The sequence below is a fragment of the Beta vulgaris genome, chromosome 8, assembly GCF_026745355.1.
Source record: "Beta vulgaris subsp. vulgaris cultivar EL10 chromosome 8, EL10.2, whole genome shotgun sequence".
Taxonomy (NCBI): domain Eukaryota; kingdom Viridiplantae; phylum Streptophyta; class Magnoliopsida; order Caryophyllales; family Amaranthaceae; genus Beta; species Beta vulgaris.
In genome coordinates, this window is record NC_079209.1 from 43,270,125 (window position 1) to 43,292,223 (window position 22,099).

The following is a 22,099-nucleotide window of genomic DNA, read 5'->3' on the forward strand; positions in this document are numbered from 1 at the left end:
TTATCTTTCACATTAGCAAATTGTATTTTTTTTTTTTTTTTTTACATCCATTATTTAGCAGATGTAGCATTACCCATCACGATCTCGGAGAAAAAGGTATCTGGATAACTGTGGCTGGAGAGGCAAATAGCTCGGGTAGAGAAAAGTTAGAGCTTCCAAGGATTATTAATTAATTTTGGATGTCATTAAAATTAATTGGTAAAATTTTGTAGGAATGGTACCCGAAATCGCGAACCGAATCCCGTCTAAATCACTACGCTTATCCCGAATAATAATTAATTTTCTTTTGGTTCGTAAATTAACTATTAATTCTCTTTTGGTCCATACATGGACTATAAATTAATGAAGAAACATATAGGAAAGCACTTTGCAGATCAGATTGACGTGTAAGGCCTTTGAAAACTGTTTGTGCCTATTAAACCCAGCCAAGGGTCCTACGATAGCTGGCATCGCCATGCAAGCATTGTGGGTCCCACCTACCTTGGCATAGCTATCAACCTTTTAAAAGACCCACAAGAATCATTTCCAGAAAAAGGCTACTTCAACAATCCCTAGGAGGCCCATCCCATCAAAAGGTGCCTTTCTAGGAATTCCCACTGCTATAAATACCCCTTGTCCCATCAAGGCAAAGGTATTGAATTCTTACCTAATTAACCAGAGGTTTCTTACTTTAGACTCTCTCTCTACCTAAATCATCAACTGACTTGAGCATCGGAGGGGCGATCCCGGAACAACCCCCGAAGCAGTCTAACACATTGTGCATGTCTTCGGTGAACAGATAACTAGCTCAGGATTCGTATCATTAAACTAAGTACCTGCTCAGCACAGATCATTAACCTTAATTTCTAGACATAAACAGTTTGGCGCCGTCTTTGGGGATAGTACAAAAAGTTAAGTCATGTATCAGGAATATGAAGGAACTTTTAGAGAGAGAAAGTAGAGAGAGCGAGAGAGAATTTATGGCAGAATAATAGTACTATGCTCCGAAAAACGTACCTTTCCCCTGATTTCAAGGACTATTTATAGTATCTGAAATGACTATTGTACCTTGATGTCACCCTAATTTGGGAGCATCTGATTGGCTAAGCAATAATGTTGTGACACATGGCAATTGCTGATTGGATAGTACACCTCACCCTTTTACAGAAATATGAATTACCTTTACTGGGCCTAAGTATAATTTTGGGCCACAAGAAGGGTTTTAGTACACTTTTTCCTCAGAAAATTGTACTTTAGTCCATACAAGCTTATGACCAATGTACTTTACCAGAATAGGTGAGTGCCACTTGTAAGGCTGTGATGGAGCCACGTATCACATTTATAGCCGTTGATTTTTGGACTGCAACAAGAACTATGATCATTTGTCGCTAAGTTGGCCAGAAAACTGTACCCTTCATCCATGTCCTTATCTAGGAAAACATCCCCTGCAAATGAATCAATTATACTCTTGATATGAGGTTCTAGACCATTGTAGAATGCTTGAGGGATGAACTACTTGTCAAGATTATGATTTGGGCATTCTCTCTGCAAGTCTTTGAACCTATTTCATGCTTCCTTGAATGTCTCATCAGGTTCTCGTTGGAAGGCAGCAAGCTTGTGCTTGATTTCTGCAGTCTTAGTAGGAGGGTAGTATTCTTTTAGGAATGCTTCAGAAATAGCACTCCATTCAGTTGTTGTAACATTGTTCAACCATTTTTGAGCTTTGTCTTTCAATGATAATTCAAAGACCATGACCTTCAACTAATCAGGGGTGACCCCTTGGTGCTTAATGATAATTCAAGGCCATTTTTGAGTTGTTGAAACCGTTGTAAATGATTTGCAGGGTCCTTAGATGGATGCCCTCCAAACTAGTTTTGTTGGATCATATGAATGAGGGTAGGCTTGATCTCAAAGTTAGCCGCTTTTATGTCAAGCATAGTAGGGCATGTGGGGACATTGCCAAGGAAAGGTACCCTAGAAGACTTTAATGACTTAGGAGGCATGATCGATTCTGATGGTTCTTCCGCAGATCTTCCCTGATTAACAGACTGCTTCTTCTTCTTTTATTTCTTCTTGAATTGCCGGAGGGTTTTCTCAAGATCTTTGGAACTAGAGTACCTATCCTTTTAGACTTGGGTATAAAAGAAACAAAGAAAAAAGGTGTAATGAGATTGTCTCAATTGGAACTTGAAGTTCCAATGAGACAGAAGAAATAGTTCAAATAATCAATCAAAAAGCTATAGAAACTAGTTGTCTCCCCGGTAACGACACTAAAAATTTAATGGATTTTAAAATATATACCGCAAGTGCACGATTTCTGTTTAAGAGAAACTGGCAAATATGGGTCAATCCACAAGAAGATGAGTTCTATAGATTTGTGCTCAATTATTTAACTACTTCAAGAGAGGAATTTGATTGAATAATTAACAACTAAACTAGAATAAACTAGAACACAAAAGAAGTAAGTTTATCAAATAATTAAAAATATAATGTAATCAATCGGTCCACCATGCTTATATAATCACTACGATATAATTCAAAAATACTTGGATTGAGGTTCGAATAATTAGAGTATTTCTTTAATCCTACGGTCGAGCCTTAACAACTCTTAGATCAACATATGCCAGTACGGTCGATCAACCCAATCAAACCTACCTACTGCAACAAGCCTCTAATGAATATGATCTTTCGATTCTAACTCCTATTATCTAAACATAACTCATGATATTGCGCAATTACATGAATTAAAAAAGCATAAAAAATCAATAGGAATTACTCTAATTCAATCCAAATATCGAAGAACTTAAACCACAATAAAAAAAAAAAAAGGTATAAACATGGCTTCCCTCTCTAAACCCTAGAAAAAGACAACTCACTCGTGACAATGATAAACACAATAAACATAAGGCAAAAAGAATTCATCAAATTAAACAAAGTAAAGAAGAATACCGAATGATTAAAGAACAATGAAAAGCGAAATAAACGATCTTTATAATCTTCAAGCGCAAAAGTTAATACAAAGCTAAAGAGAAAAGACCAAGTGTTTTAAACCTAAAAACGCAGAATATAAGATATTTTAATCGAAAATACTGAAAAACCTATTTATAGTTTTTACAAAATCGGCTAAAAAGACAAAAATTAATGTTCCCCAAAAAACTGCCCGGTCGACTGGGTCAAACCGCCCTATCGGGCAACACTGTCTTGAACTTACGAGCAAAGAAACAATTTTTGCCCGGTCGGGCACGCAAGCGATTTTGTGTCCTTTCTCTCCCGATTGAACGGGCTAACATGACTTGGATTCTCATGAAGATGACTCCTCGCCCGGTTAGGCAAAACCGCCCCGTCGACCGGGCTAAAGAACTGCAATTTTGCGTCAGCTTGTGAATGTTGTATCTCTAAAACCAAAAGTCTGTTGCCCTATCATTGAAAAGTCCTTAATGTCTAGTTTTCGATACAACTGGTATATCCTGATTATCAATTTTCTATCAAATTCTTATCAAAATAGTGAACAAGTGTCAATTTTGGCACTTCTTTCACTAACTCTTTGCTTCATTCTAACTCGCAATTGTCCCAAATGGATGCATTATGATCCTTGTGCAAGGTATCTTCATCTTAAATTATTAATAGGCTTGATCTTAGATAATGATAATCGATTTGCACCAAAATAATCTGAAAATCATCGAAACATGCAAATGGGGAGTAGTAGAGCAAAACTTATGTAATTCATGTCATTATGCACCTAAATGCTCTAAAAGGAGTTCTAAATGAAATCAAAATGCATCTAAAAGCTATATATAAATGTGACATATCAGTGAGAAAAAACGATCTAGCCTTTCTTGAACATTATCATCTCCCCCTCTATTATTTTTCCATGTATAGGTGTGCCCAACAAATCCCAGATCAACGAAGCTACACTTATCTAAGTACAGCTTGTCGAAGAATATCCCCCTCCCTTACATTGAATTCTTGCCCACCTTGTTCCTCTGAGGAAAGAAGCATCAATTTGAAGTCACCTCCACACACCCATGGGACATTGTTATTCTCCCCAAGTTTACTCATCAAAGCTCCAGTTTTACTCTTGTTTTCTTCTTCGAGATGACCATATATATCGGTGAAACGCCAACCTCCTTCTGCAAAGTTGTCAATCGTCGTATCTATATAATGCATTGAGCAGGACAATACATTAACATTTAACTGAGAATTTCATAGAAGAGTCAAATCACCTTTTCTCCTTACGAAACACATTGTCGAAATTCAGCTTTCTTTTAACATTGTCCAACTCGATGGATTTTAAGCGAGTATCCATCAAAAAGATCATCTGGGTGTGTTCAATAATAACTATGCGATGGAACGCATTAACTGCATGGGGGCTCCCAAAACCCCTACAGTTCCAAGACAGGATGTAATTCATGGCTCCAGAAGAGGCGAGGGCGTGGGGCCTCCCACGTAATAATTAGTGATCTCAAACACACGTTTTTTAGTAGCTACCCCACTTTCCATCTCCACTACATCACCCCCTATGTCTTGCATACTCCTACTTGTTCTCTTGCGTCTAGTGTTACTTTCGTTCACACCCCCTCCTTGCCCGCTATCCCTCACAATTCTGCACCATTTCTTGTTTGTATTCCTTCTCTGATCTTTCTTACTCTCTTTCCCCCAACATCGTTTTTTTTATGTTTGACCCTCTACATATGCTTTTCCTTCACTGTCCACCTCCTTCCTACCCACTTTACCCGTATTATCTCCTTTACATTGTTTAGTGTCTTCCCTATGTACTTCCCGTTCTTTCCCATCTATGCTTGGCGCAACATTTGTATTGCCTACAACCACATTAGACTCTCCCAACTCCATTTTGTTTAATTTTCCAGTAATGTTCTCAACCTGTTCCCGCTTTTTTCCATATCCTTTCTCCTTGATTTTTCAGTTCTAAAACATTTTCAGGCATGGTTACAAACAATTTTTTCGCTACTCACCTCAGAAAGCTTAGCCCCATCATTAGTATTCCTTTTCCATGGTGATGTCCTAATCGAGACATTAAACTTTTTTTCTAGTGTATGGTCCCCATTATTTTTCTCATAATCCCGATGTCCATGTTCCATTCTACCACAATTACCATAAAAAAGGGGGATTCTTTCATATTTTATAGGGATTTGCATAGTCTCGCCTCCTCGTAATTTGAGTTTAACATGCTGTTTTAAGGGTTGTTTTATATCCACAATAACAAGAACCCTAACTGACTTGTTTATGTCCACAACATCAGTTTTATTTATTTTCAATACAACTCCTACTTTTCTTACAAACATTTGTATATTTGATTCACTACCCCGACCCTTGATTCGCAAATTGTAAAACCCACATAGGTAATGAACGAAGTTGTAAATCTGAAGGCTTACGATCATCTTGAAGATCACTTAGACACATAGCATACTTTATCAAAGTGCCATGGTTTTCCCTCCATAATCCTTGATTTGTCATGACAATGGAATAATTGGAAGGAAAAGAGGTTGTCATCAAGTTTTTTCGCCTCCATGCCATGCTTTGGCTGCCAAAGTTTCTTCATTATTTCTATTAAAGCATTGACATTAACGTTCTTTATAGCCCACACCTTCCCAACAACAATTATTGAGATGTTGTCCTCCTCGTCATTATTGTCATCTACATTCCACTTTATCCTCCATATCTCCAACCACCACTTCTTTTCCCACACCTTCCATCGAATTTGACGAATGATGTACTATTTTGTTGTTTGAGAATTGAAACTTAGAAAATTTTGAGGCAAATCCCAAGTAAAACTTAAGACATCGACCCTCAGAGAAGGAAAAAAACCTAGGTTCCACTAAGAAGAACCCAGACACAGAGAAAACCCTAGAGGGACTACTCTTGGAGGCACTTAGTATTCTTACTCCTTAAGAGGGTGTTTGGTATGGAAATTTTTGATGTAGGAAACGGATTCAAATAAGTGTTTCCATTTCTAATTGTTTGGTATGAGTGTTAAGTAACAAATACCGTTTCCAAGGGGAAACATAATCCCCCCATTTTTTATCATTATCAAACTAGTGGAAACAAATCACGTTTCCTTCCTCAATCATAATCCTCTCAATTGTTTCCATTCCACTAAGATACCAAACAACAATTAAAGGTAACGGTTATTATTTCCATTTTCCCTCTTTATCCAAATCCTTTCCATTCCGTTTACGTTTTCCATACCAAACACCCTCTAAGTTGACTAAAACAAATAGAAGACTTAGAATGACTATATCTTAATATATATATAGAATGACTATATCTTTATAATATATATATAGAATGACTATATATATATATATATATATATATATAATATATATATATATATATAATATATATATATATATATATAATATATATAATAATATATATATATATAGAAGTGAGTTCATATGAGAATGCATACTTATATAAGAAATGAGAATGAATTTTACACGCAATAAATCTTATGAATAAGGGATGTAACTCTAATGAAGAAGTGATGTAACTCCAAAAACAAAAAATTTGAAATTTTTTTTTTAAAAAAACAAATTTTTTTTTGAATTCAAAATTTTTTAGAGGGATATAACTCTAATGAATAAGTGTTGTAACTCTAAACCAATCGTGTGGTTGAGATTCATTCTCATTTCTCATGTAAGGAGCATTCTCATGTGATCTTACCCCTATATATATATATATATATATATATATATATATATATTGTCAGGGCCTTGCCACGGTTTTTACTTTGATTTATATAATATGAATTTGGCTTTTCAATTATACTACTATAACTATCCTGAAATTGTACTTTAGATCGATTTTTTATCTTTCTTTGAGTAATAGTTAAAAGTCATATTATTGGTTGTAAGATTTATCTATTTATTATATAAATCATGTGTAATTGACAGGTTTTTCTAAGAGATTATGTACCCGGTGTATTCCACGGTCTTTTGGTTGACGTGTTTCAAACTGTAAAGATTTTTCTTTACTGAATAGTTGATGATCTGCATCAACTACCATCACATGAACTAGGTTCCACAAATTTCCCATTTTGGTGGAGTTTGCTAGTTCTCTTCTAGGTGCCTTCATCGGGTGATTGCTCAATATTTGACAATCTTAAAATTCAGCAAGTGATCTATTTTAACACATCCTACTTGCTGCACATTGCATACAGGGCCGTATTTGGACATGGGCGAGAGGGGCAGGTGCCGAGGGCCCCAAAACACATAGCCCAAATAAGTAAAGGTAAAAGAGAATAAAAGGAAAAATAGAAAAAAATGGAAAAGAAAATATCACTGCAAAACTGCAAATGCTGCCGACAATTAAGCTTGTTGCGAATTAACTTTTCTCTTCAATTCTCCCTGTTGTGCATGTACATGTTATGGTTTATGCACATGTTATGTTTTGATGATGAAAATTAATATAATATGTTATAGCATGAAAGTATGTAACAGTTACAACAGATGCATGAAGAAGAAAGAAATTGATAAACGAAGACTTTGAAGAAAAGAAGAATCAAGAATGAAGTTCGAGTTTATAATTTCTTAGAATAGTAACTTTAGATTCAAAAGTAATTGCTTAGTAATATGCAATGTGCTCAATATAGAAATATAAAGTTAATATAATTATTATCTTCTTTGAGTTAAGAAAGTAAATAATTATATTAAAATTATATAAAAAGGAAATAAGTTTTCAAAATCAGAAATCAAAAGGGATTAGGAAAACGAGTTTTTAAAGAAAAAGATTTTCTAAAAATTGCGTGTATAAAAGATTTTAATAAAAACAAGTTTTATAAAAGATTTATTGAAAAGATTCTGATAAAAACAAGTTTTGATAAAAGATTTTATAAACCGTGTTTTTATATAAACGATTTTTTGAAAAAGATTTTGATAAAAAATCGTTTTGAATAAAAACCGTGTTTTTAATAAAAAGATTTTTATAAAACAGAGTTTTATAAAACATGTTTTCTGATTTTCTAAAAAGGATTTGGAAAAATAATTTTTAGATATAAACAGAATTTGAGTTGAAAAGAAAATCTAGATGGAAAACTTATCTTTGTGTGTTTAAAAGATAAAGATAGAAAAAGATAAAGTTTATCCCTTAAATCAAGGATTAAAAGATAAAGATATTTTTAAGTGATTTTCGTCCTAACCAAGCCTATAAAAGGGAATCAGAATTCACTTTTAAATCTCACGTTTTCAGAGAGAAAATCGAGTCTAATTAAAAAGCTGAAAACTATTTCCTTGGCACTGAGCATAGCAGGATTGGTTATAAGTTACTATTTCACAATTGTAATTGTCCTCTATTTGCTTGACTAAGAAGCACATCTTTGAGGATCGTTCTTTTTGTAACTTTTCATTATAAAGAGTGTCAACACTTAGAGTTAAGTGTTGGGAGTCATTACTAGGGTTAGTAGTGAGGGGAATCGTATTGTATCAAGAGTTTGATATTATAGGATTCAAAGAATAAAAGAGTTTTTGTTTCTTGTGGACGTAGATCTCAGAGGTGAGATTGAACCACGTTATATCTTGTGTCAAATCTAATATCTCTTTAAGTTTATTATTCGCAAAAACGCAAATTAGCAATTTTCGAGTGTTCAGCTCAGAGCCTGGCACTGAGCTGTGAAAGGATTTTTGCGAAAAGTCGATTAGATTTCACCACTCAATTCAACCCCCCCTTCTTGAGTGTTCCCTTGGGTTCCAACAAGTGGTATCAGAGCAGGCTATTCTCGTAAGACTCACATCTAGAGAATAGAAATCATGAACACACAAGACGACTTTCGCGACAAGTATTCCAAGTGTCCAATTTTCAACGGGAAAAATTATGGATGGTGGAAGACTAGGATGAGGATCTACATTCAAGGTTCTGACTTTCAATGCTGGAGAATCATAAAGACTGGACCTCTTCCTATTCAAAACAAAGATGATGAAGGAAACCTGATCGACAAGGAGGAAGATGAGTACAATTCTGTTGACTATGGAAAGGCCGAAAAGAATTTCAAAGCTATGAGTATTCTCCAATCTGGAATTGGACCTGATGAATATTCAAGAATCTCGGCGTGCACCACTGCTAAGGAAATTTGGGACACATTGGAATTGGCCCATGAAGGTACAAACGAGGTAAAACAGTCTAGGATAGATTTACTAGTCCATGAATATGAATTGTTCACAATGAATAAGGACGAATCTATTAAAGATATGTTTACCAGATTCACACTAATAACTAATGAACTAAGATCCTTAGGAAAAATCTATTCTTCTGAAGATTTAGTTAGAAAAGTGTTAAGAAGTTTGACTAATAAATGGCTTCCCAAAATCATGCTATTCAAGAGGCTAAGATCTAACAAAACTCTCACTAGAACAACTAATTGGTTCTTTAATGACCCATGAACTTGTTTTAGATCCTAAATCAAATGAACCAAAGAATAAAGGGTTGGCCTTAAAAACTGAAGTAGAAACGGATGATAGTGAAAGTGATGAAGAAGTAGCGTCTCTAACTAGAAAGTTTCAAAATTTCTTAAAGAGAACAGGAGCAACAACTTCAGGAGAAGTGGAAACTTCAAAGGTAAAGGCACTACTTCTAACCCTAAGAAAAGTGCTACTAACTCTGGTTGTTTCAAGTGTGGTGAGTTGATCACAGGATTAAAGAATGCCTTTGTGGATTGAAGAAAAGCCTAAGGAAAAACGAGAGCAGTCGAAGAAAGAGTACAAGAAAGCTATGATGCGGCAGTCTGGGGAGACTCGGATTCTGACGAGATCAGTGCCAGGTCAGAGCCACGAAGCAAAATTATGTCTGAATGCTGTACAGACAACTCTGAAGACGGCACTGAGCCATGACGACTCGCATCTATGCTTGATGGCTAAAAGTTCGAACCCTCTTGAAGAGGAAGAAGACAGTGAGGTAAGTCTAACTTCTTTAAAACCTTCAATTCATCTTCTTTCCAAAAGTAAGCTTGTCATATTGCTTGAAAACGTAATTGATGATTGTCAAAACATGAATGATAATTTTGATACATGAAAAGGAAATAAAAAATTTGACAGGCTAAAAATTGGATTAGAAACAGAATAAAAGGAATTACTTAAAGAAAATAAAACTCTGATGAAAAGGATTGACGAGAAAGACTTAGAGATAAACACACTAAAACAAGAAAAGACTCTAGTTGATAATCTCGTAAATAACTCAGTGCCAGTCACTGAGTTCGAAGCTGAAAAATCCAGTCTTGAGGAATAAATTGAAAAATTAAATCACGAGTTGAATGATCTTAAGAACTCAAGACAACAATCTAAATTGTTCCACTAATGCTGCCTAGTGATGCAAAGATAAGAGAAGAGTTGGATAAAGTTAAAAGAGACTTAGAGACTTCCCGAAAAAGAAGTAGTGATTTAAATACCTCAGTTGAATTTTTGGAATCACAACTTTCTATTGCTCGAAAGATGCACGAAAAATGGACTAATGGGATGAATGCTCTAAATTACTTATCTTGCACCACAAACAACATGAACAAAACTGGATTAGGATATACTGACCAGCAACCCAGTGCCAGGCTCAGTGCCAGAACCTTCGAAAGAGACTTTCGAAAGAGAAAATACGTGGGCCTTCCTGAATATCTAATTTGCAATTTTTGTGGTAATAATGGTCATCTAATTGACGACTGCAACAAAAAGAAAAATCGAATTGCAAAGAATGTCAAACACGTTACTCAAATCTGGGTTAGAAAAGACATACTAGATGCTCAATGTAAGAAAAAGGGACCCAAGCAAATATGGGTTCCTAAAACAAACAAGTAATCATGTAGAAAAAGGAAGCCCTTGAATTTATTTGTACTGAAGACCAAATTGCTGATATTTTCACTAAACCACTTGCTCGTGAAAGATTTGAAAAACTTAGATTAGCTTTGGGATTGATTTCTGGTACTTAGTTGATTTATGTGCTTATTTGACCCCTTTACATGCTTAAGAGTTCGAAAGATTATATCTACACTAAGTCAGTTTTTTATTTAATCCAAGACTCCTGAAAAGGCTATTGATGCTGTCCTGATAACTGACACCTAAGTTGCTTTAGAAAAATTCCATGAAAAACTCCAACAAAAGTATCATGTTTTCGAAAATATCCATTTGATGTTGCTTTGATAAAACTAAAATAATTTCAAAATATTGGTTTTCAAAATTTTTTAAAAAAATGTATGCAAGGTTGTTAGAGGTGCATAGTGAACTAAAAGCCCAAACACAATCTCTCCTCCAAATTATAAAAAAAAAAAAAAAAAAGGTCCCCCCTCTTAACCTACTTCAAAATCTGGTCCACCCATTAAACACAAACCCTAAACACTTTCAAAATCTCCATCCTTCTCCCTAAAACGAAAAAAAAAAAGGGGGCCTAACCCATGGGTCGAAAAACCACCCGCCGGATCTTTAAAAGGAAGACCACCTCACCGGCGACTCCTTCTCCCCTGAAAACCTCTACCCCTCCACCTCTACCTCCAAACCATTCACTTGTTTCCAAAACCTTCGCCTCAAAACAACCATCCAAGAAAATACCACAACATGAAATTCCGGTCCCGAAAAAGCCCGTTACAAAACCCATCACTCGAACACTCAACCGGAAAATTCCGATGACTTCCGCTGCTACCACCTCATAAACTCCGCCGACTCGAAAACGGTGCGATGTTGCTGGTACGAACGACCGAAAAAAAAAACCTCCATCCCCCTCGACCCGCAAACGCAAAACTTCCGCTGCCACCGACGACCCTCCGTCATTCGACCAGTCTTCATCAAAGCGTCGTCGAACTGCTTCCTCCGCCGGCATAAAAATTCTTTCTGGGCGCGTTTTCGCATCCCCGTGGATTTCGAAACCTGTGTTCAAGTTTTTGCTTAAAGCCATTTCAAACTCAAGAAGTTAAAGAATTTTATCAAACCCTAGAACTTTCAGATGTGTTGGAATTAAAGGCAAATGTTAATGGGGTTTCGATTCATATGGATGTTGATACATTAGCTGATATTCTTGGTGTTCCCTATGTTGGGTTTTCGGATTATAAGACTCAAAATTGGCTGGTTGTGTATGGGTGGACAATGCTACCATTAGCCGTACTATTTCTGATCACCCTCTCCATCATGCCCAGATTTTTCCCACTTCTACTGCCTTGATCACCTTAACTCCTTTGATCCCAGTTCTACTTTGTATCTTTGCATATTCCTTGTAGTTTTTGGACAAATTTTTTGTTAAAACTGTTTTCGATACTGTTGGATGTTATTTTGGATTATTCTGAAGATTGTGAATTGGTGTTGGTTGTAGCACCAGCATCACTAACTTAAATAGTTGAGCTATTGGATTATTTTAAACTCTTCTGATTCTGTGAATGATTTTTTTGTCTTTATGTACTTTTTGAGAATGACAAAAGGGGGAAAAGAAAGCATATAATATTGACTAGAATCTTGATGATATCCTAGGTTGAGATAATGTGAATAAAAATATAAATGAGCATGTAGGGACAAGTGAATGATTGAAGCTATTAATCTGAGGTACGGATAGTTTCTAAAAGGGTAAATACTAAATATTCAAACCATGCATTGTTTGAGGGGGAACAAAAGTCAATATGCATACTTTAAGGGGGAACAAATGTTTATATAACAATATTATATTCATGAGTTTGTCATCATCAAAAAGGGGGAATTTGTTGTGCATGTACATGTTATGGTTTATGCACATGTTATGTTTTGATGATGAAAATTAATATAATATGTTATAGCATGAAAGTATGTAACAGTTACAACAGATGCATGAAGAAGAAAGAAATTGATAAACGAAGACTTTGAAGAAAAGAAGAATCAAGAATGAAGTTCGAGTTTATAATTTCTTAGAATAGTAACTTTAGATTCAAAAGTAATGTGCTTAGTAATATGCAATGTGCTCAATATAGAAATATAAAGTTAATATAATTATTATCTTCTTTGAGTTAAGAAAGTAAATAATTATATTAAAATTATATAAAAAGGAAATAAGTTTTCAAAATCAGAAATCAAAAGGGATTAGGAAAACGAGTTTTTAAAGAAAAAGATTTTCTAAAAGATTGCATGTATAAAAGATTTTAATAAAAACAAGTTTTATAAAAGATTTTGATTAAAACGTGTATTGAAAAGATTTTGATAAAAACAAGTTTTGATAAAAGATTTTATAAACCGTGTTTTTATATAAAACGATTTTTTGAAAAAGATTTTGATAAAAAATCGTTTTGAATAAAAACCGTGTTTTTAATAAAAAGATTTTTATAAAACAGAGTTTTAGTAAAACATGTTTTCTGATTTTCTAAAAAGGATTGGGAAAAATAATTTTTAGATATAAACAGAATTTGAGTTGAAAAGAAAATCTAGATGGAAAACTTATCTTTGTGTGTTTAAAAGATAAAGATAGAAAAAGATAAAGTTTATCCCTTAAATCAAGGATTAAAAGATAAAGATATTTTTAAGTGATTTTCGTCCTAACCAAGCCTATAAAAGGGAATCAGAATTCACTTTTAAATCTCACGTTTTCAGAGAGAAAATCGAGTCTAATTAAAAAGCTGAAAACTATTTCCTTGGCACTGAGCATAGCACTGAGCGGTTAGGTTTAAGTTACTATTTCACAATTGTAATTGTCCTCTATTTGCTTGACTAAGAAGCACATCTTTGAGGATCGTTCTTTTTGTAACTTTTGCATTATAAAGAGTGTCAACACTTAGAGTTAAGTGTTGGGAGTCATTACTAGGGTTAGTAGTGAGGGGAATCGTATTGTATCAAGAGTTTGATATTATAGGATTCAAAGAAATAAAAGAGTTTTTGTTTCTTGTGGACGTAGATCTCAGAGGTGAGATTGAACCACGTTATATCTTGTGTCAAATCTAATATCTTTAGCAATTTTCGAGTGTTCAGCTCAGAGCCTGGCACTGAGCTGTGAAAGGATTTTTGCGAAAGTCGATTAGATTTCACCACTCAATTCAACCCCCCCCCCTTCTTGAGTGTTCCCTTGGGTTCCAACACTCCCACTTGTTTTTCAATCCAATGTAAAACGTTCAAAATTTTTTGGGTAATTTCTCTCTTTTCTTTGCAATTTTTATTTTTTATTCGTCTTTTTTAGGTTTTACAAATTCTGAATTTTATTACTTCATTTTTCGACCTAGAATTATTATAAAGATTTGAGAATTTCAATGACACACTGTATTTTTTCATAGTAACTAAGTATTATACATTAAATGAATTTAATTTTTCTGAAAACTTGAATAAGTTTTGTGAAATCAGATTGTTGCTGATTAATTTTAAGGAAATTTTGCACAAAACCACATTAAGGTTTCACTTATTTAAAAACTCCCGTCTTTATGTTTTTTTTTCCCCTAAATTTCCACCTAAATTTTACAAAACCTTTATAAACTCCCACCACTTAACGGATTTTGCCCAACTTCGTTAGTGGTGGGACCCACATGAGTTATTTCTTTTGTTTTTCCCTCCAAACAACTCACTTTCCCCTTCTTATATAAGAGAATTTCCCTCCAACATAAGCAATAAAGGGGACAGACCTCCTTCTGATAAGATGTGGGTGAAGGATCAAAGGGTGAAAAGGGAAATTATCTTATACAAGAAGGGGATATGAGTTGGTTGGAGGGAAAAACAAAAGAAATAACTGATGTGGGTCCCACCACCTAGCGGAGTTTGGCAAAATCTATTAAGTGGTGGGAGTTTATAAAGGTTTTGTAAAGTTTAGGTGGAAATTTAGGGAAAAAAAAACATAAAGCTGGGAGTTTCTAAATAAGTGAAAAATTAAGGTGGTTTTGTGCAAATTTTCCTAATTTTAATGAACGACTGAACTCGAAAATAGATTGGGCCATAGAAGTAGACAGATTAGGCCATGCAAAATATATTTTTATGTCATGTTGACACCCTTAAAGGTTGGTGCATACAAATTTCAATCTTTCTTTAGTTTTTAGTCTTATACTCCCACTTGTATTTTCATTTAATATAAAATTTTGATATTTGTATATTGTACAACTGCATAATGAATCGGAGTAATAAAATAATAAATTTAATTTTACCCCTATTGTTTATTGTTCTGAATAAGTTTAGATTAGTTCATAATATTTTATTAAAAATAATGCAAAGCAAATTAATTAAAAAGAACAAACTCTTAATCCATAATTTTTTTTAATAAAATTTTGAGATTATCTAATATAAATTTTAATTATTTTTTATCACTTGATTTCGGACAAGTTAAATTTTTTCGCCTTTGGTCCTTCTATAATGGATGGTTGCAACTTTTTTTCGGTTTTGCAAAATTGCAACTTTATTTGTGATTTCTTTATTAATCATTCAATTGTGCATCTTTTCAATTCTTTTTTTGGGTTTTCTGATTGACATATTAAATGATAAGTATTTACATCCTTATTTTAACATTTCTTTCAAAAATTTCGGACCAAAAAATTATTTATTTTTCGGTGTAGGCAGAAAAATAAAACATTCAAAAAACTTGGACTTAATCAGGGCCCTAATATGTAGGCTCGCCCTTGGGCCTCCAAAATCTCAAAAACGGGGCTGGAGGAACTAACTATGAAACTAGGGGACATTACTCTTAAGTCATTGTTAAGAGCATAGACAAACAAGTCTCGGTTGTTTGCTTTGGTTTACTACTCAAAAACCAATTTGTTAGCTTACGCTCAACATATGCAATAACGCACTTTCTTTTACTCAACAAAAAAACTGATTTTATTAATGAAATAAACGTCCCTTATATAGGGTATTCGTTCGACTAAAGATAAGCATAAACCTAGGATAAGAATTAACAACAAGATAAAAATTAAAGTAATCCTATTCTATAATTAATCACACGCCTAAAATAAAACTTATCCACTCCTAAGATAAATCTTATCCATGTCTAAGATAAGAATTACCATATTCTACCTCACTTAAACTCCTAAAAAAGACACAATGACAAACGAATTTGACTACTAAACGTAATAGGATTCCTTTATCACCCAAACACCTAAAATTAAAGACTTATAAAGCAATTAAAATACATAGTCTCCTAACAAAACTAGGACACTACATACGAATCCTAACAGAACTAGGAATCCTGGACAGTGGTTAACATTGTCTTGTTAACAGTGACCAACACTGTCTTGACGACTATCTCCTATACGTATCAGCTACACACATAATGATCACAACTATACTCACTCCAAACAGACTCACGACCATTTTCTCAATTTTTAAACTCTTCGGTAATCCCGTAGTTGGTGAGAATATGTGCTCAGTCCATAAAAACCCTAACATTGATGTTGGTAAGGATATCATTAGCGTACACGCCAGGCTTACATATGACATCGGAAAAGACATCTCTTTCTCAGTTTGTAATTTGACAAAGGGTTCATAATGTTCAGCTGATATTTGTTGATTAACATTCAGCAATTGATCCGCATGCTTGTATAATGCTCGAAATACTTGAAGTACAAACTCATCAAGAAGAAACTGATCAAAATTTAAATCATATAATTTGTTAATTACAATAAGTTTTTCTTATCTTACATAATTACATTAGAAGAGCAAGAGAAAATATTCTTAATACTAAGTACTAACTCCCCTAGCCAACCCCTAAGTTATGATTTTCTTTACTTTTATTTTTCTCATTTGATCGAGGGGTAATAATTTTCTGAGCCAAAGACTTTGATGAGACTTATGGATAGATCTAATTCTGTATAATGAATAATTCAGCTTAATATCACATATGATTAATTAATATACGACAACTCATAGTATTAGTTATTTTTTTTTACAACCAATCCTATATATATATATATATATATATATATATATATATATATATATATATATATATGTGTGTGTGTGTGTGTGTGTGTGTGTGTGTGTGTGTGTGAAAGTATTGGGTCAGACCGTCTGACGTATTGTTTACTGTCAGACGGGCTGAGCCCAATACATCTTCTCTCTGCTTCACTTTTTATGTCACCAGTTTAAAGGCACCAAAAGGACACTCTGTGGTGTATGTAGGAAACAAAATGACAAGGTATATTTTGCCTACATACTTCTTACGAAGCGCGATTTTTCAATGCTGCAGATGAGTATGGGTTTGATTGCCAAGAGAAACTTGTTCTTCCCTATGATGAGTATATTCGGCTCGTCATCTTCATGAAATTCTTAATGAAGATAAGACTTGGAAGATTTTCATGAAATTCTTAAGTTCTTTCATAAATCCTATTTTTCATGAAATTCTTAATCTCAGTCTCCATTCTTTATTGATCTAACAAAGAAGAAAAAAATCAGCTAAGAGGAATAAAGAAGAAGGAGAAAGTGAGAGAAAGCAAAGGTTAGTGTTTTGTTTTTCAGTTGGACTTTGTTTTGTTTCAGTTGGACTTTGTTTTGCTTCAGTTGGACTTTGTTTTCTTTCAGTTGGACTTTGTTTTCTTTCAGTTGGACTTTGTTTCGTAATATGTATACCAACTGAAACAAATAATGGACCAACTGAAACAAAAAATGGACCAACTGAAAGAAATAATGGGCCAACTGAAAGAATTAATGGACTAACTGAAAAAAAAATGAAGACTACCTGAAAAAAAATTAAGACTACCTGAAAAAAATTAAGACTACCTGAAAAAAAATTAAGACTAAGTGAAAAAAAATTGGAACCACCTGAAAATAATAGACTTTGTTTTCTTTCAGTTGGACTTTGTTTTCTTTCAGTTGGACTTTGTTTTCTTTCAGTTGGACTTTGTTTCGTAATATGTATACCAATTGAAACAAATAATGGACCAACTGAAACAAAAAATGGACCAACTGAAAGAAATAATGGGCCAACTGAAAGAAATAATGGACTAACTGAAAAAAAAAATGAAGACTACCTGAAAAAAAATGAAGACTAACTGAAAAAAAAATTGGAACCACCTGAAAGTCGTCCGACCAAAGATTATGGTCGGACGAGTCCGACACAATACGTTTATATATATATATATATATATATATATATATATATATATATATAGGGTTGGGATCCGGTGAGAATAGGTCCTTATGTGAGAACACTTTTTTATGTGAGAATGAATCTCATCTGTAGGTTACCAAGAGAATCAAGAAAACGACATTGAGCAAATATGCCTCCAAAACTATGAGAAAATATCATAGTGACCATGTGTTATATCATAATAACCCATCTATCACATGTTTAAAGAAATTAGTCAAGAAAAAAAAATATTTACTATTTCCATATCATGGTGACCCTATGCTATATCATAGTGACCCTCTGCTGTATCAAGCAACTTTTCCCCTCTCTCACGCGTTGAACTTGTTCTTTGAAAATCACAACATTCTAGGATTACATTAAAAACTATATTTGAAGGGTGACTATATATGTATAACGGTCACTATATGTCATATGTGTTCGAGATGTTTTTTTTTTTTTTGTCCATTAAAGCTAAAATTGAGAAAATTAACAAGAGAATCAAGAAAATGACCTTGATTAACTAAGCTTGCAAAACTATGAGAAAATATCATAGTGACCATGTGTTATATCATAATAACCCATCTATCATATGTTTACAGAAAGTGAAAGTATTAGGTCAGACCGTCTGACCCAATACCTTCCGTCGGACGGGCTTAGCCCATCAAAAACGCGCGGACTTTTTTTTTCATATTTGTTTTGTTGATCAACAGTTTTGTTTATTTTTAGAAAAAACATTTAACGGTTATTAGGTCATTATCTTTTTTCGAGTTTGAAACTGTTTTTTGGATATCTGCTTGATTCTCGCTAGTTATAAAACTGATTCTTCTTCTTTTCAAAGAAACCGATATTATTATTTACTGATTATTTCTAGAATTTTTCTGCTTCTCTGCTGTTGAAACTTAGCGTGTTTTTTTGTTCGTAATTCATTACTGTTGCATCGCAAATATGGTGAAGAGGATCAGAGATGATGATTCTAGGTATAATTTCGTTTGATTTTCGCTGCAAATTTTTTTTTTTGTTTTCAAATTTTTAACGTTTTTGTTGTTGTAATTGTAATGTAGCCCGAAGTTGAAGAAGGTGAAGAGTGTCGCATCTTCAGGAAAAATTTTGGCACTGTCTACTGCTGGGAAGAAGAAAGAGAAAGATGGTGATTATGATCCAAGGTAGATTTCAAGTTCTTAGTGTAGTTGAGATATTTATTTTTCTATTTTTGGATGTTTTCAGTTTATTAGTGTATTTATTTCATGTTGTTAGAGTTTGTGTTTCAGTTTTTGTTGTTTTATACACATATGTTTTCAGCTGTTGTTGTTTTTCAGTTGATATTTATATTCTTTCAGTTGATTATAGTATTCTTTCAGTTGCTACTTGTATTCTTTCAGTTGATGTTGTTTTTCAGTTGATATTTATATTCCTTCAGTTGATTCTTGTATTGTTTCAGTTGATTCTAGTATTGTTTCAGTTGCTTCGTATATTCTTTCAGTTGATGTTGTTTTTGTTTCATTTAGACATTTCTACCTTTCTTTTGGTGTTTTTCATTTGTTTTTATTTACTTCTTTTTAAAAATAAAGATGTGTAACTGAAAAATGAAAAAGTGTAACTGAAAAATGAAGTAGTGTAACTGAAACAATGTAAATTGTAACTGAATATTTTTAGTCTCATTGGAAAACAATGAAATAAAGAGTCATTATACTAAATGAAATAGTAAGAAGACCAACTGAAAAATAAAGAAGTCTAACTGAAAAATAAAGAAGTCTAACTGAAGCACTATTTAGACTATCTGAAAAACAACAAGTCTATCTGAAGCACTATATAGACTAGCTGAAAAACGGAGAAGTCTATCTGAAAAACAAACAAGTCTATCTGAAGCACTATATAGACTAGCTGAAAAACGAACAAGTCTATCTGAAGCACTATATATACTAGCTGAAAAACGAACAAGTCTATCTGAAGCACTATATTGACTAGCTGAAAAACAAACATGTTTAACTGAAGCACTATATAGACTAGCTAATAAAACAAACAAGTCTAACTGAAGCAATGAAAATTTTCAATGGAAATTTTAAGTGTAATTGGAATAGAATGAAATGAAAGAATAATTATACTAAATGAAATAATAAGGACTAGCTGATAAACAAACAAGTCTAAGTGAAGCACAATAAAGAAGTTACTTTGAAGGACTGTAGAGACTAGCTGAGAAATAAACAAGTCTAACTGAAGCACTATGTAGACTAGCTGAAAAATAAACAAGGCTAACTGAAGCACAACAAATACTAGCTGAAAAACAAAGAAGTCACTTTGAAGGACTGTAAAGACTATCTGAAAAATAAACAAGTGTAACTGAAGCACAATTAATATCAGCTGAAATGCAAATAAGTCTAACTGAAGCACTATATATACTACCTGAAACACAAACAAGTCTAACTGAAGCACTATATAAACTACCTGAAAAATAAACAAGGCTAACTGAAGCGCTATATAGACTACTTGAAAAATTAACAAGGCTAACTGAAGCACAATAATGACTAGCTGAGACACAAGCAAGTGTAAGTGAAGCAATATAAATACTAATATAACTAGTCTTTCAGTTGATGGTGGTCTTCTTTCAGTTGATGTTGGTATTCTTTCAGTTGAACTTTGTATTCTTTTAGTTGATCTTTGTATTTTTTCAGTTGATGCTGTTTTTGTTTTCAGTTAGTTTTATTGTTTGATTAAACTTTATTTCTTTCAGATGTGATAAATCATTGTCTAAGAAGAAAGGCAAATCTGATTTATCACCAATCAAGTTTTCATTTTCAAGATCTAATCCCGATGAACAGAAAGACACATTTGATAGATTGTATGTATTTTTCATTATTCTCCTTTTATATTATATGATTGTTTTTTTTTTTAAAGTTATTTTTGTTCACTTTTGTTAGGAATTTCACTAAGCAAGAAATGAAGTCAATTAGTCTACAAGTATTGTCAGACTATTCCCATTTAAATGAAGTGGTTAGTAATTTAGTGATGAGCAAAAAAGAGACATTAGGGATATTGGGTTTGGGAGTCTCTTAGATATTAGGATAAAGAAGTTTTGTCCTAATCTGAATTTGGAGGTGTTGTTGAATTACAATGCATCTGGAATGATGTTTTCAACAAAGAATGGTAAACTGATTTTTAATAAGTTTACCATTAGTGATGTTTTAGGGTTTCCTGTGTCAGATAGACCAGTAGAGGTTATAGATGATGACGCCTTTAGGAGGAAAGGTAGTCAGATAGAGGCTGGAAGTGCCAGGAAGGATTGGCATAGGTTTCTTGGTATTTCTGACCCAAGAAGCCATACATTGGTAGAAAAAATTGGGATGATTTGTTTAAGAAATATCAATCCGGGGATGATTTGAAGAAGTTATTTGTTATCTTTTCGTTGTCCAAGCTTCTATGTCCTATAGCTGATTTAGGGCCTGTGCTGAAATGTGCCAAGAGTTTAGAAGATGCATCTACAATTTCAAGTTATGACTGGTGTGGATATATATTGAGAAGTCTTTGTCTGCTGTTTTGGACTGTCATCAGTCTATTATGATGAAGAAGAATGAGCTTGGACAGAAGAAAGTACATTCAAGCTTCGGGGATGCGTTAGCGCTTTGACTCTTGCTGTTATTCACAACTTCAAGTGTCGTAATCTGGATTATTCAAATGTCAGTAAGCCATTTATCACTTATTGGCAGGAAGAGAAGGATTTGAGTAATGTTGTGAAGCAGTTTGAGATCAACATGGATTTTATTCTGCCGGTGAAGCGTGAAAAACAGAAGGTTGAGTTTAAAGCTCCTAGTGTTAGTGCTGCTAGTAGGAAGTCTGGTTCTCCAATAATGAAGGTGGTTGAGGGTCCATCACCTTCAACTAGGCAGCTTATTATGGATCTTCCTCATAGTTTGATGACTGATGAGGAAATAGATGCTCTTGATGTTCCTGTGAGTTTCATTTATCTTATGTTTTTATTTTTTTTACTCTTGAACTCTAAGTGAAGACTGTTAACCTCTAACTGAAATAATGTCTAACTGAAAAGTAAAGAAGTGTAACTTAGAAATAAAGAAGTCTAACTGAAACTATCTAACTGAAGAGTAAATAAGTCTAACTGAAAATTATATTAGTCTAACTGAAAAGTAAATAA

At 33.6% G+C, this 22,099-nt stretch overlaps 1 protein-coding gene and 1 non-coding gene across 2 annotated transcripts; both read left to right on the forward strand.

Moving 5' to 3' along the window:
• Positions 1-1,501: 1,501 nt before the first annotated feature.
• On the forward strand, positions 1,502-1,608 carry LOC125492970 (small nucleolar RNA R71). The gene has a single exon (XR_007269356.1). It is a non-coding gene; the product is annotated as a small nucleolar RNA R71 (small nucleolar RNA).
• A 16,426-nt stretch (positions 1,609-18,034) lies between these two features.
• Positions 18,035-21,114, forward strand: LOC130589651 (uncharacterized). The gene is made up of 3 exons (XM_057391090.1): positions 18,035-18,932; positions 19,017-19,118; positions 20,684-21,114. Exons 1-3 carry the CDS (start codon positions 18,901-18,903, stop codon positions 20,868-20,870), a joined length of 321 nt encoding a protein of 106 aa, XP_057247073.1. The 5' UTR covers positions 18,035-18,900; the 3' UTR covers positions 20,871-21,114.
• Positions 21,115-22,099: the final 985 nt, after the last annotated feature.

Bases quoted from the DNA above. Each gene is read 5' to 3' on its own strand.
- LOC130589651 (XM_057391090.1), top strand. From the start codon at position 18,901: ATGGTGAAGAGGATCAGAGATGATGATTCTAG. The intron at 18,933-19,016 runs GTATAATTTCGT...ATTGTAATGTAG, and splicing joins ATCAGAGATGATGATTCTAG to CCCGAAGTTGAAGAAGGTGA. The intron at 19,119-20,683 runs GTAGATTTCAAG...TATTTCTTTCAG, and splicing joins GATGGTGATTATGATCCAAG to ATGTGATAAATCATTGTCTA.